The 16,230-nt window shown below is 38.1% G+C and overlaps 1 protein-coding gene across 1 annotated transcript; it reads left to right on the top strand.

Annotated features, from left to right (window-relative positions):
- The first annotated feature begins 216 nt into the window (after nucleotides 1-216).
- e2f3 (E2F transcription factor 3) lies at nucleotides 217-15,358 on the top strand. Its single transcript, XM_081376188.1, has 7 exons — nucleotides 217-810; nucleotides 2,669-2,771; nucleotides 2,927-3,146; nucleotides 3,267-3,434; nucleotides 5,515-5,629; nucleotides 13,289-13,427; nucleotides 13,526-15,358. Exons 1-7 carry the CDS (start codon nucleotides 550-552, stop codon nucleotides 13,798-13,800), a joined length of 1,281 nt encoding a protein of 426 aa, XP_081232314.1. The 5' UTR covers nucleotides 217-549; the 3' UTR covers nucleotides 13,801-15,358.
- The last annotated feature ends 872 nt before the right edge of the window (nucleotides 15,359-16,230 follow it).

Below are 16,230 nucleotides of genomic sequence, written 5' to 3'. Positions count from 1 at the left end.
AGCTTTGGTGGATTTGTCTACTTTTTGCTTAATATTTATGTACATCGAGGTCTGTCTGTTAGCATTTAGCCATGTGTTTTTCCATTTGTCCTGTGTCGCATATCTAGCGCCTTCTAGAGGGCAAACCAGTGTATTAAAAAAACGCCATCGTGCGTTTTCATTGGCTCCACTATACCTACACGTCAGCACTTAAGGGCGGAAAACAGAACGGAGCTGGCGAATGACTGCACATATGCAAATCTGTTTCAAATATTTCCCGGGAAATCTGAGTTTCGCGGGAGGACCTTTCGCGCGTAAACCTCATCCCCTACTTCATTGTCCGCTTCCTGGAGCCATTTTTCGCTCTAGCGAGAGGGAGTTTGCATCGCATTTTAATCGCTTACATCGGGTGTTTTAGGATTTAGCAATCTCACTCATATTACAGCTATGCATTCCTAAGACTGTGCGCTTTCATAATTTATGATTATTTTATAGCCACTCGCTCGGATTTGATAGAAAAAGAGCCTCTAATCACAAGTGGGACAAAGGGAACCTGCGCCTCTGAGGATCATGAGAAAGGGGGGTTCCTCGGTCCCAGGACAAATTATGTTAACAGGGGTTGTTAGAGGCGAACAACACGTTGCTTTTAGTGCGGTTTCCGATCGACGATGTGCAGCTTATTCCAATGCAGCAGCCCGTATACAGATAAACACACCGCCGTCCACTAATAATGTCTGTGTGCCCGAGGCTTCTGCTGACAGTTTGTACACAACTCCTCTACAAGGAGCGACACATGGGACAGGACTACGACCCACACTAGGACGACCACCGGTAAATGTCTGCTTTAATTCTTGTCAAACACATTCAATCCTGCAAATGTTAAGTCGTTAGGCTAAGTCCACTTAGCCTACTTCTGCTGTCATCATGGCTAACGTTAACTGCTGGATCTGCGTAATGTGCATTCACTATACGGAGTAGGCAGGTTTATTGTGCAGAACTAATCAGCACGTTTACGATACTTAACTAATTAAGAACTTTACTGAATGTCCCCTAAAAATGCGTAATGACGCATGATGATGGTTTACCACAAACATAACGTTACACATTTCCGCAATGTAGTCACGATATAACTAACTGTATTGGACAATACGACTATAATCGTGTTAAACAAGATGCTGCAATGCATTGGTGGTCTTTAACTTAAAATAGCAGTACTGTAGTATTTGTTACTCGATTGGTTGTCCAGTTGCACGCCTTTTAAAGTTTTATTCGAAAGCTCGAGGGTTACTGCTGTAAATAGCTCTATATAGGTCGGATATGGACCATATGCAATTTAATATCGACTATATATGGTCTCATAAGAGTCTGCTTTCTATGCAAAAGCTTGAAATAGTGAAGTCTAGGCCCTGGTTTGTTGTCTTAGGATGGGGGATGGAGTCATCTCTGAGCTCGCGGACTCTGTGCTAAGCCGAATGCTTTGCTAACGGTTGTTTTTAATCGTGATTTACTGCAAAAACTCCTGACTGGCATTTGTTTATTAAGTAATTTTTCATACGTGAGGTCGGTGGTGTTCATGTTACCCAAAGCTAAATGGCTTATTGAGATATCAAACTTTTGTTTTATAAATGTTTTATAGGTTTCTGGAACAATACAACTTTTTCAAACTTAACAAATCTACATTGTTTTGAATTTAAAAACGACACATGCAAAACTGAAGTGAACTACAAGTGAGCAAAGATGGGAAGGAAAAATAAATTGGGATGAATGAAGGAACATCAACGGCAAAAAATAATAATAATAAATAAAAATAACGTCATGCGAGAATAAATCAAATGATATGGTACTTATCAATCAAAAAATTAAAATTGATTCTAAATAACATACTATCAGGATCTCTAATGTTAATGTAACGTATGTCAGTTAATGTTACCAAATATGTAGGACCTTAAATTCAACCAAAACCAGATTATGCTAAAACTAATTTCTGACGGATTTTTTGTTTTGTATTTTATTTGTTTAAAGTTGCAATGCATGCAATCATTTATGCAGCACTTAAGAAGTGCACTTCCTATGACATCAAATATATTTCCCGTTTATCATGTTGTGATGACAGCAGTATTTCTGCAACATGCAAAATGCATAAATAGATATTCACTGCATCTATAATTAACTAAAGTGTCATTTGTCCTTTCTAAGTTTCTCAGTGGTCACCGAGTTTAAGGCTTAGGTAATGGAGGACAGCCATTTTAATTTCTCCCCTACTGTCTGTGTTGAATTTTGAATTGGTATTACTAGATAAATGAAAAAACAATATCTGCTGCTTTTCAGATGAATCTGAGCCTGTACAGTCTGCTGAAGATGCTCTTTTAGGGACACACAAGCTGTTAGTCTTGAAAAATGTACCTTTATTGGTAACTGACAATATATTGACAGATTTTTGGGGCCATTTGAGATTTATTGTCCAATTAGTTTACCAACTTGTCTAAACACAAGTGTTAGATTTGATGTACTCATACATTTTCTGTTGATTGAGCACATTGAATGGAGTAAAAGTTTGTGTATCTGCACATTAGTTTTGGCTGCTATTTAAATTGAGGGTAATAATAGTAGTCTTACTATTCTAATAATGTAGGCTAATAACCCTGACAAATTCACAAACAATTATTTATTTTTTTAATTCTTGACACAGGCTAAAAGGAGGTTGGAGCTTGACATCACAGACCACCAATACAGCGAGCCAGCTAAAACCTTTCGGAGTCGCAAAGGAGCCCTAAAACTGAAGGTCCCCAAAGGTATTAAATTCATTCCGTCATTCCACAGTTTTGCTCATGCGATAAGTGTGTAGAGTCAGTCAATATTAAATTATACCATCTAATTACATCACCAACCAGCCCTGCTTCCTTCTGCCGCAGAGTTATTAATGATTGAATGACCTCTTGCATTTCAGCTCCTAAAACCCCACCGGAGAAGACTCGGTACGACACGTCCTTGGGCTTTCTGACTAAAAAGTTCTGTCAGCTTCTGGCGCAATCCTCCGATGGAGTGCTGGATCTCAATAAAGCTGCCATTGTGCTCAACGTCCAGAAGAGACGTCTGTATGACATCACCAACGTGCTGGAGGGAGTGCGCCTCATCAAGAAAAAGTCTAAGAACAACATACAATGGCTGTGGGTTACTTAAAATTGTGGTTCTTATTTTAACACTGATTATTTTGGAAGTTTTAGTAGATTTGAGCCTGTTTGGATTTGAAGTGTTTTAAGCGTTGACTTCTGCTCTTGTGTTTGCAGCGGCTCCAGTCTCCCGTCAGAAGGTGGTCTTCCGTCTCCAGCGATGCAGAGTCACAGCCTGGCCAGAGAGATGCTGGCGCTCACTCAGGAGGAGAGACGACTGGATGAGCTCATTCAGACCTGCACACGTAACGTCCAGCAGATGACCGAGGAGATCCACAGTCAGAAATATCCTTCACAAGCAGTTATCTGTTCTTTCTGAAGTGTGTAATGATCACTGAAGGCCAGAAAAGGAGAGCACGAGTAGGAATCTAAGCCTTATGCCTGGTATACATTGTACGATTTTTGGGCTGTCCCAGACGAAAAATGACCAATAGTGGCGATTTCTGTGGTCATGGCTCAAACGGTGGTCCTACGTCGTATAGGTTGAGAGGTGCAAAGACAGCCGTTGTCACGGTCTTGTAACCAAAGATGGCCTGCGATAATTTTCTGACAGTTTAAGAAATTTAGCATGATCATCTTGCAGAGTTTGATGCAACCTATGTCTACTGACTATTCAATAAAAATGCAACATGAAATACATATTGATCAATGTGATGTGGTGCTAAAACTAAAAACTACTTTACCTCAATCTCCATTTGCAAAATTGGCATGCCATGTTGGCCTCTTTTCCCCAGCCATGACCACGTCCATATTCTCATCTTTCGCTTCCTCATTCTTTTTTGCAGCGCACATAAAAAGTACAATTGCCAAAGTGTGATTCATCTAGCTCTATTTGTTTACCACTAGCGCATGCTGATGACATTTAATGCTGATAATTCATTTAATATACTATCTTGCATCGTAGCCTATGGTTCAATAGGTGTCATCATCGTATAGTCTACATACATGTCGTACCCAAGTTTATTAGATCCATGTCATACGGTGTGATTTGTAATGATCCTATAGGATTGCTGAAATCACACAGTCTGTAGCAGGCATTAGTTGCAGGGCTGGGTTAAAAATATCGTCTTCTCAATTTGAATAGATTTTAATTTTGATGAACCAATATCAATATCGATCGAACTTTAGATCTTTTAGTCTGTTGTTGTCAGTTGAACAAAACTTATCTGTAGTGCACCTCCCAGCCAATAAATCACAGTAAGCTTTGTTACTTTTGATTTGAAACAAAGTGTCAGCTTTCAAGGTCTGTCGGTTTTATTAGAAAATTCAAATAATGCTGTTTTGGCGCTCTTTAAAGGAGCATTTCACCTGTGGTAGCATTAATCTTAATTAAAAGTGGGTCATATATGTAGTTGAAATGTAACATTAATTTTGAAATTCGGTGCCTTCTTGACCGAGGAAAGACAAAGTAACTTTAGGGTACATTTGTATGGTAGACAACAACTCCCACAATGCACAGCTTTGCAAGCCACTCCCACTAATCCAGAACACCGCCTATGAGGAATCCGCCTATCAGAGAAATCACTCTTCCGTCTACAAGGCTAGCTACCACTAGAGCTTGAAATTCATTTCACACACAATTTCTAGTTAGTTGGCGAACTCATTAGTAAATTACTCCTCGTTTGTATTTCTTTCGAAATGGTGAATTGTTGCATGGTACCGGGATGTTCAGTCCGCGTCCGCAACAGGCAGGTCTTCTGCCTCCTGTTCCTCCATCAGCCTCAGCTGCTCTTCGCTATATTGCGGTACGTAAAGGTAGCCACGAACATCTGATTCGAGCATCAGACTTTCGAAATCCTCTTCCATATATTGAGTACCTTCCGCCATTGTCGTAACTTCACATCTGGCTCCACAGCGCCTGTTAGCTTCGCTTCCAAACAAGATGGCGGATATTGCTTTTAGTTTCTACAAGTGAAGTCCCACCCACTGATCTGTAATAGGTCTGTAGCGTGAGTGGGTCCCACCCTATGGAAAAATGAGGAACGAGTGTTTGTAGTCTCAACCCCTCTACAAAGATATGGGACTTCCTGCTTAATGACGCAAAATGGCAATTTTTACATCATTATAAGCAGGAACTGCAACACTGAAATCCGTATTTCTCCCGTCTCAGGGGAAAATGGGGGAATAATGCACAACCATTCAAAAATATGACTGGGTTTCTAACGATACTAAGCTTAATGCAAATGGGTGAAGCGTCCCTTTAATGTGGCATGACAGATTGCTGTAGCCACCTCAGTTCAAGTGGCATGTGAACTGATCACCTTCTCTTTACTACTAGTTACAGCAGGAAATAAACATGAATGAACATTCAGATGATGTGTTGAAAGACTTAGTAGTTGCTTGTTTTGTCCTTAACCTTTCTCACATATGCGTATGTGACCTATCAGGACATCCGAAGAATAAAGAGCCTAAAAGACCAAACCGTCATAGCGATCAAAGCACCATCTGAAACAAAGCTGGAAGTGCCTGATCCAAAGGAGGTAAATAATTTTGTTTTAGTTTAACGCATGTAGTGTTTAAAGACCTATTAACTCCATCAAACAAGGACTGTTTTCTACTACGGTTGGGAATCTAACTGTATTCTGCCATACATGGTATGTTTGTATTATAGATACCTACTCAAAAACCTTCTTTTAAATGTAGTTTATTACTACAAAATGTGTTTAACTACATATCATATTAACATCTAGTTAGTATATTGTTTAAACTTTAAGTTCAACACCATAAATGCACCAGGATATAGTTTAAGCTAAATTGAAGAACAAAGTCACCTTTAGTCGTCACCTATATTTATATAGTGCTTTATACAATACAGATTGTTTCAAAGCAGCTTCACAGTGATAACAGGAAAATGAAAGTTTTCTCATCAGAGCAGTAACGTTGTTAAACTGTCATTGGTCCATAATGTGAAAGTCTCTTCAGGTTTGTTTCTTTTGGAGGTGTGTAACGTTAAAGACTTAAGCGCTCAATGCGGATCTCGCTCTGACTGACAAACACTGTGACCTGCCTCTTAGTTGGCACACAATCCTGAATTCAGTGCTTTCACGGCTTTCACGTGTTACAGGGCCTCTTTACACTTGTCACAATGCGTTTTTACTGATCAGGGGCCGTATTCACAACAATGTAGCAGTAAAAGTTATTAGGTAAGAGTTTTCTCATAACCTATTCACAATGCTACTGAGACCAACTTTTACCAAGGAATAGAGAGAAGTCTTAGAACGAGGTATCATGTTGCCAGATTCAAATAAATATTTTATAAAGTAGGCACTAATTAAACAAGTATGTTACTAATTGTCAGCCTCTTACATGTCTGCATCTCAAGAGATTGTTTATAAATCAGAAATTGTCTCTTGAATTCTTGAAGTTCTGGAGGAGCATTATCTAATCAATTCAAGAGGAGGCATATATACAGTATACACAGCCGACATACCTAGTTACCTCAACAGTTTTCTGCATCCCTCCGCCACCCCTTAGTCCTCACTCTCGGCCCAGCTCTGGGTTTGGGCTGTATGGCAAATAGGCTTATTTTACTCTATCTGATCATTTGTAGTTGTGAACTCGTGAAACAACTGCCGCAGGTAATCAGACATTATTTTCTTTTATTTATTATAGATGTATTGTTGCCATTTTTGCCTTTTTATGACAGGAAGCGAAGTGGGAGAGAGAAAGGTCCAATTGACTGCAATGTTTTCTCCATCATTCAATGCATATTGCCTATACATAAAGGAACCTTTATGTTATGAAATCTATAAATCAAAATATTGCATTTATGAAAAAAAAGCTCAGCACCCAAGGCTCTATACTTATTGCCTCAACGGTCTACAGTGTCTTTAGGTGGATTGGCGGCAACAGCCATTAAGATTGTTTGTAGTTTTCGTCTTAGTGACTTAGGAGTCCTCTTGACTACTAACTTTTCACAGATTTAGAAGCTGCTGTTTGCTCTAAAATGCTTTGTAAATTATTCAGAGCAGAAATTTAGGAGTCCTAAAATTAGGACTTACACACCCGTTATTTAAGAGCTTCTCCTAAATTGACAAGTTAGGAGCTACTTTTAGCCTCAAGATGTTTTGTGAATAAGACCCCAGATAGCCATCCAATTTGTTAAAATGGTTTAATTTACGCTTGGCCACACAAATGTCTCTACAAAACAAATCTTCAATTCTCACGTTATTTGCAAATTCAACGGAGTACGCATCACCGAAAGATTAAAAAAAAGGAATTGTAATTTATTAGCTTATTTCAAGATCAAAGTCCGCAATTTAGCATTCACCACTTTGAATTAAAATGACTCTGAGCTTTAAGGATGTGACCCAATTATTTGTGGCAGTTTGTGCATGTGTTTGCTGAAGAAAGATACTAAACTGTTCATCTTTGTCAGGCTATATCTGTGGCGATGCATGTTGTAGTAGCGCTGTCATACCTGGCTACCGGGAGCCGGTGTTTTTTTTTTACCGCCATTTTTGGAGGAATAAAATTGTGTGGCTTCAATAACCAGATGCAAACACTTGTCCAGTTTCATCTGGAATGCATCTAAAAACACCCTCCTGAAGTGTTTTAAATCAGATTTCGAAACCACTGCTTCGGTGGGCATTTACACTTGGTCTTTTCACAATCAGAAAATGCATGAAGTGACCAGGTGTAAATGCGTCCAGAGTTACCACAGCCTAGTTTGAATGGTTATTTCCAACCATAGGGAGATTTAGCGCATTTCTGCAAAAAGTCTTCATGTATTTTTGTCCTGTCTTGTTTTATTTGCACCAAATTATGGAGAGTAGTATCAATAAAATCCTTAGGATACGAGCTTTGCTGAGAGTATATAGGTAGCTTTAGTGCTCGTTTTGAGTGAGATGACTTTAGTGACTTGCACGTGACAGATTTTAATTCAGTAACCAACTGATTCATTGAGCGAGTGAGCTATTAATGACAGATGAGTAAAACCCATTCAAGAGTCACTTTGACAGATTAATTAAAAACCTTCTCATTGGAGTCGATTATTCACAAACTGGGTAGTCAGATTCACGCTGTATGTTTCCTTCAGCCAGGATAACACAAAAAAAGGTTGATTGCTGATGTGGCAATAAAAATGAACAGGCAAAAAAAATAATTGAATTCCGAGAGCAAAACTGAAAGCCATTGTTCATTTGTACTTTGTCTTGCAGCTCACCAGACAATACAACACATCTGACAGAAAAAAAGATTTCGCTCACTTTAATAGAGCGATATTGTGATAGTAGGAATGAATAATAATTAGGGTTTGAATTTTCACTCACTAGCCAATTTGGCTGCTAAATTAAGTTACCAGCCGTTTAGATCATCTACAAGCCTTAACAAACATATCAGAAATAAACTAAATTATTGAAGTCACATCTGGTCAAATACCATCTTCTGACTTCAGACTATTCATTAGTTCGTTCATCTGTCACGAGGCAGATGGAATCTGAAAAAGCAACAAATAAACCCTGGTGCAAGTGACAAACTGTATCCCACCCGTTGTAAAATTCTGACTTAAATTGTGACTTAAAATTCTGAAAAAAAAAAGCATTTTATTTTACTCCAAATTAAGCTCGCTCCAAAACGAATGTTTAATGGTGAAATATGCCTAAAGGGAGTATTTAGACGTCTGTACAGTAAAAAAAAAAAGTGAGAACGAATTAGGGCTGAACGATACATCGAATTTTCATCGTCATCGCGATATGAACTCGCACGATGAACACATCGCAACAGACAGCCTGACACGATGAATAAGGCCTGGTTCAGATTACAAGATTTTTGTGTCTGTTACGATAGTCACGGTGTCAGATTACACGATTTTGACTCCTAAAATCTTGTCGTGTCATGGACAAGAAAGATGAGACTACTAGTTGCTTTCTAACCAGTCATCGCGTGCTGTCACACACACACATTCACTCGCAAACATTCACTCGCACACACACACGTGATCATCTTACTGTTGCTCGCACTCTTAAGCTTCTGTTATACTCAAGTTTGGACGCGTACACGACAGCTGCGCACCGCTCAGATGCGGACTACTTGTATTTATACTTTCTGCTGAGGTCCGCTCGGTGAACGCGTTCAACGCATGCGCAGTAGTTCGGTCGGGACAGTATAATCAATGATAATTTTTATATTTATAGTTTATATTTGCATTTGTTAAAACCTAGACACTTTCAAACATCAAAATGACATTTATTAATATGTATTCACGTCAAAATGACATATAAACATCTTTTCCTATTCTATTTTGCCTGGAAACGCTTCCAACACGCTTGCGTGAAAAGTAGGTAAATCGTGTAATCTGAACCAGGCTGGTAATAAACGTTTGACCTATCACGCAAAGAACCTATTAAAGCACTAAGACATGGGAACAGTATAGCTAACATTCACATTTGAATATTTATCGCAAGTCATATCGTCATCGCAATATTAAACAATGTTATCGCACATCGCAGCTTTTCCATTTTAGATGACACTTTGACTTTGACTTATCTAAATGCTTTCGAAACTAAAACTATCTAATTAGCGTAGGCCTACGTATTTTTTTTTTTATTATTTTATCTTGGTGGATTTGCTTGTTCACGTGACAATTCGCGTCACTTACGGCAGCATATTAGCCTACGTCTGTCTCCTGAAGAAAACGAGTAAATGTCAGTTCAGATGTAAGTTCATTCTTTATGCGCATAGGAATGTGCGATATTGTCTATGAATGAACTATATTGTAATCATTGTTTAACTGTACGAGGCACTGCGAGTGCGAGCTGACATCGCGTTTGTCTCTCATGCTTGCTTTCACTGCGTGATGTGTCAGTGCAGTTATAGGTTATATAGATATAAAAAAATATTGCATGAGCAAGAGTGCCGTTTTCCTTTGCATAATTGCAAATGTGCTATTTATTTTATACAACAGTTAAATTAACAAAGTTAACATTGAGTTACTTTTTGGACACAATATTGTCAATTTTCACTTTATCACCGGCGATAATTTCATAATGAAGTCGTGGTCCAACAGACAGCAGTGATTTATTTATTTATTTATTTATTTTTAACTGAAATCCGCGTTTTGAACTAATCATTTTAACTATTCAACGAACAATCACTTGTTTTTCTGAATGAATCAGCCGTTTGAACAAATCGGTTGAATAAATGACTCCAACAACTCTCTTAAGACAGTGACTTGCCGCCACCTACTGGTGGTTTTAGTTTCATATTTAAAGTATCCTTTAAAGGTATAGTGGAGGATCTTTCCGAATTTTAGATAAGAACCGCCCTCTCCACTTTTTGAAAAAATGCACATGCGCAACACTCTACCTGCTCCCGAGAGGGAACGCCTATTAAACGTGTGCGAGGTTCTCCTCGTCCACGCTCTGTTTACAAGTTGCTGTCGGCATCGCTCCTACAAGATTACTTTCCAAAAGAAGATTTGCACTTTTTCTCCAAATAGCATGCCAAACTTTACCTGTCGAGTAGAAACTTCACGACTGAGGCATCAGTGGGAAGCCCAACCTGTATTTTCAGCGCACGCCATCGTGTAAAACAATCTCCCAAAAACACTCTGATCTTGTTTCTCTGTTCTGAGGCCTTTCTCTTCTCATACAGTTCGTACACACTTTTTCTCTTGCGACCCTCAGACATTTTCAAAGGACCCGGTGAAACGGCGAGCTTCAATGAATGGCTTAAACCGTAGCTCTAGCTCATCACCACACATAAACACCTGAAAGTGCGCATGCGCAGAAAGCGAAAACTAAGGGACGAGCACGTACGACGGCCTTACGTAAACATATCACCAGAATGATTGACACTTGGGTGGACCAATAGTATAGACAACCCACCCGGAAAAAGAAACTCCTCCGCTATACCTTTAATTAAAACGTTAAAATTGTAAATCACTTCATATTTAAATATTGAATAGCTTTATTTATGCAATTGTAAATGAAGTGTAAATATAGTAGGCTAATGCTAGTTTTGATGCTGCTTCTGTCACCTCTGCACTGCAAGGATGGATTTTAATTTAATGATTTATTTTGACATTGGTACTGTTATTCTAATATAATTTAATTTGAATATTTGAATTTGACATAAAAGGTGATGCATACCTCCAAGTACGTTTAGAAACAATGTCCATATATAGGTGAAAATGCCCCTGGAAATCAATTTAAGGTGGCAAATATTGCCCCTTAATAAAAATGTTAATTTCAGTCACTACTGTGTACTGACCACTGCATAGAATATAAAAAATATGAATAACTTCGTGGGTCTGCTGTCAACAACAGGCCTAAACCAGCCAGGATACCAGTACAAAAACACAATCAGTAAAATATCTAATTATCAACAAAACTTTTAAACAATAGCTAGACATATTTGTCTATTGCGCACCCCTAATGTACGGTAATAATTTAGATTTTTTTTCAGGTCTTAAAAAGGTCTTAAAAAGCCTTAAATTAAAAAATTGTGCAGATACCCTTTCAGAGTAATAAAACCAACATAACCCGCCTAATTGGCTAGTGAGTTCGTGTTGATTTGAACATGCATTTGGCAGGTTGGTGAGTGTAAATATGATGTAGCAAAAAGGGCTGCACGATTTGGGGAAAATGTCATTGCGATAATTGAGGTCAATATTGCGATTGCGATATAATAAACAAATGGTTTCATGAGTCAACTTGCTTGGTTCTCAAGGAAAATAAATGCACACACAGATTAGTGATAATCAGCCTAAAGAACAAAGTTCTTTAGTCAAGAGCAGTGAATGTTTTTCTCTGTTCCCTTTGTTCTTGGATTAACTTTAGCGACAGATTTTTTTTTTTTTTTTTTTTTTGCATTTTAACAAGAACAAAACATAATTTACATACAAGAGTACATATAACCATACATGTCAGGGGTAAAGAAAAGTAATAAAAAAAAATTAATAACTTTAGCGACAGTTGTAATTAGTAGCTACTGTACTGTCCCTTTAAGACCAGCCGCTGTCAGAGATGCGGATCTCACACGCCTCATTCTTTCACGACTCATCAACTCTTCACGTTCATCATAAGACTACTCTTATGTCATGAAGACACTCTTATGTCATGAAGACATTTTGGCATAATTGTGTGTTATTGTTCGTTCAAGCTCGAAAGAGAACTGTATTTTGTCATGCTGTTTTGTGCGCACGCACGATATTAGCGCAAGTCTTTCTGTCTGTCACAGTCAGGACATTCACAGGCAGCGCGTTCATTTTGGCATACATGTGTGTTTGTTCTACCGCGAAAGAGAACTTGATACTGGCGCACGTCTATCTGTGTGTGTGTGTGTGTCGGAGGACATTCACAGGCAGCTCGTTCTTTTGTCTTATCGCGCATGAATGGTTTAAAAGCATTTGCATTAAGTGCGTTAACAGCGCTAATTTGTTTATTTAATATAAAATCGCAGCATTTTGCGTCATATAATCGCGTAGGCTTGACATCACGATTGCGATACGATTAATCGTGCAGCACTAGTAGCAAATTATTAATGTAGCAAATTGTTAGATGGGTATACTTTAAAATATTTTGCTCTCACGGGACTTTGTTAGAGTAATGCACCAAATTTTCAGCAACTGGAATTGTTTTGGCCTTAATGGTTTGGGAGAGTTGAAATCCTTGACCGTGAAAACAGTGATGTTTAATTTTAGCATTTTCCAAAGATGCGTTAGATCTTAGAGACAGCAGTGAGTTTGTGTCTTGTCTCCCTTGAATGGTTTAAAAATCTTGATCATTTTTTTAAAATTTAGAAATCATCATAATGCAGCCAAAGATAAATAACAGGGAACATAAATATTTTAATTTACCTTCCAAGTCCTTCGTTCATTTGTCACGTGGCAGACGCGATGAATAGACCGTTCATGAATGACCCATCCCTGGTATAAAGTAGACTTTAAACAAGTATATATAAAAAGTTCCTCATGCTAATTAAAGTGTAATTGAACAAATGTTATAATTAAACTTTTATTTTTGGCTTTGTTGTTTTTTTTTAGGATAATGAACTTTATCTTCAATTTCTGAAAATTGATTTTGTGAATAGCCATTTAAAGTTACTCTGGTTCTAAAAGAGACAGCTCATTAAAGTAATTTAATATGAATTAATATTTGTTCCTTTTATACTTAAACTTCTTTGCAATGTCTGTTTAGAGTTTACAGGTCCACCTGAGTAGCTCCAAGGGTCCCATTGATGTTTTCCTCTGTACGGACGGTGGCGACTCCGGGAGTCTGCTGCACAACGGCCTTGATGTGAATGGAAATCACCCTGCGTTTCTCAAAGTTTCTCAAGGCAAGAACTTTAACAGCAACAATAACATCTGGTCCTTCCAAAAAAAAAAAAAAAAAAAGTTTGCTTCAAGTATATTTTCCCATTCTATATAATTTCAGAAGCTGCTTCAGATGGAATGGCTGATGGTGTGAAGATGAACGGTAGCGTCAATGGTTTTGGGTCCTTGTCTGGAAGTGCCCCCATGTCACCCCTCAGTTCCTCCTTGTCCTCCATTCTCCAACAGCCAGAGGAATCAATCCCCTTCGTGCCGCTGTCTCCTGCTCTGCTCAATGACGAATACATGCTGAGCTTAGGTGATGAGCAGGGTATAAGTGATCTGTTCGACTCCTGCGACCTGGACACGCTAGCGCTGGATGACCTGCTTAGGATATGAGCGATCCCGGAAGCCAGCCGGATCCTGATTTCAAGTTAGTTGACCGGTGGTGCTTAGTTCCTGAATGAAATCTAGATTAACAAGATTGATGGGTCGTAAATCTGGGGATGAACTACAGACTGAATTTCCTCATCACGTTTGACATTCAGTTTACGCATGGATCTTCAGGTTTACTGCCTCAGGATCCAAGGTTTCTCTTGTCTCTTACTGTACAGATGGGTTTCTGTACCCTGATAATGTAATTTTAAAGTTATTTTTAGTGTGGTGAGTTGCATGAATTGTGTGATTGGTCTGTAAATGTTATACTGGTTTTTGTGATGGGCAGCCCCTGCGAATAATGCAGAAAGTTCACAATTTCCTCAAATAGAGTATTTCTCTACTCTTAATGCAAGTTTTAGTTTTCTCCCATTGAGTTAATCTCTTGCTTGCTTTCATGGGGAAAGTCATCTCAGCATTGTAGGCTAGCTGAAAATCAAAGAAGATCAGCGAGTTGTTCCCTTATTGAATGATCCAAAGTGCATTTGGTGCTTTATCACTTACTATGCTATATGCCAGTGTACAGTATCTCAGGGCACAAATCAAGGAGTGGGTGCTTTGTGTGGGGATCTAGTGATGTCTGGGTAAATGTAGAATGAAATGGGTTTTCCTGAACTACAGCGTCTTATCACTTTTGTTACCAAATGATTTGTGCAAAGAAATGAACATGTATTTTCCTCCATTTTCGGTGCGATTCATGTGTAAACAACAATGTCATGATTCTGCAAGTTGTGCAGTTTTGGCTAATTTGTAAACTCTAGATTGGAAACTGAATTTTGGATATTACCCTAATCTAGTCCCCCTTCATGTTGAATGTATTTCAGTATCTGAATTGCACTGAAGACTTGAGTCTTATGAAGCCATCATGGACATCTGTGGCATAACTCGCCACTTGATTATCTAACATTTACTGTCCCACAGAGAATTTTAGGTTTTTCAGTAGCAGCTGTTTTGTGTAGTGCACATTAATTTCCCATCATATGTTTCTTTGTTCAATCCTATAAATTAAGTTAATTTGGTTTTATTTTAGCACAACCGCATTATGGGCTTGTACACAGGCTGCTGTTATAGCTCATTCTAGTAGCCATTACCCCCCTCCCGCCCCTTTAAATACCTTCAGTCCAGCAAATTAGACATAACCATGCTGTTACTTTAGTTGTATTTTAGTTCAATTGTGTAATACTTCAGATGTGAAGTAACTTGTTAATGCAGTTTTTTTTTTTTTGCTGTGGTTAAAGTAAATTATGGTACATATTAAATTTGAATTAGTGCTAATGCTCACTAGTTCTCTTGGTTCTGCATTGGAATGAGGATGTTGGTCATGTATGCAGCCATATTGCATAGAAAAATGACTAATCACTTTGCCAGTATGTATTCTATTCCTACAGTGCAGTTTGATTTCTTTTTTTTACAATTAGAGGCAGTTTTGTGCCAATGTGTGAAATGTGAAGTTTTATATGTGGACTGTAAACTGTGCATTAATTGTTTGCAAATTGTTTTTAATAAAGTTATGAATTTCTGCACTTCTGTCCCGTTTATCATGGATACATATGATGTAAAAGGCCTTTTGTAATGATATGATCAGTTTATATATCTTGTTCTATTTAGAATTGTTGGTCTTGGCTTGTCCTAGCTCCGTGCTGAACTTTGATCATTCAGAATTGGTTCTGGATAGATGTTTATAGAACATCACAATGCAATAATTTAAAAATGTTGCCAAAAAAAAAAAATCTATTTATAGTTGTCATTTCATTGGTTCATCTGAGAAACTTCTCAGATCCTGATTGTTACAAAAAAAAAAATACTAAAAGGGAACAAGATGTTGCCTATAAGACATTGAATATTAACAGTAATATGTCAGTAGGGTAAACTCTCACTTTTTCCCAGTGTTGATCATTTGAACTCATATTTCAAATATGCCTGGTATCAACAGAAATGGAAAAGTGTCCATAAGAGAAAACGCCTAGTGACTATATTAAAGGTTAGTTCAATCACTGGGGATTTTATAAAGATTTTTTTTAAATAAAATATTAGAATAAATATAGGACAAGCTGATCTTTTGAGCTCACTGCTGAATTTAAATGCTAATTGTGTAATGATGGATGCAGAATTGTCCATTTGAAATTCCATTTTTTTTAAGGCCCGGTTTCACAGACAGGGCTTGGACTGAGACAGGACTAGGCCTTAAGTTCAATTACCGCATTTAACTAGCTTTCAAAATGTGCCTTTGAAAAGAACGTTATTGGTGTGCATCTTGAGACAAAACAATGGCACTGACATATTTTAAGATATGTCAGTGCAAGTTGCTTTAAGTTAAAACGGCTCAAAAATATTTCGTTTGGGACTAGCTTAAGCCTTGTCTGTGAAACCGGGTACATGTATTACAGTTTTTCT

The sequence above is a fragment of the Scardinius erythrophthalmus genome, assembly GCF_964197995.2.
Source record: "Scardinius erythrophthalmus genome assembly, chromosome: 10".
Classification (NCBI taxonomy): domain Eukaryota; kingdom Metazoa; phylum Chordata; class Actinopteri; order Cypriniformes; family Leuciscidae; genus Scardinius; species Scardinius erythrophthalmus.
Note: the sequence above shows the minus strand (reverse complement) of the source record. Positions and strands in the feature narration are given on the sequence as shown.

Coding starts and splice junctions, on each gene's coding strand:
- e2f3 (XM_081376188.1), top strand. CDS start 550: ATGAGAAAGGGGGGTTCCTCGGTCCCAGGACAAATTATGTTAACAGGG. Junction 811..2,668: donor CCACACTAGGACGACCACCG/GTAAATGTCTGC, acceptor TTCTTGACACAG/GCTAAAAGGAGGTTGGAGCT. Junction 3,435..5,514: donor GAGGAGATCCACAGTCAGAA/ATATCCTTCACA, acceptor AACCTTTCTCAC/ATATGCGTATGTGACCTATC.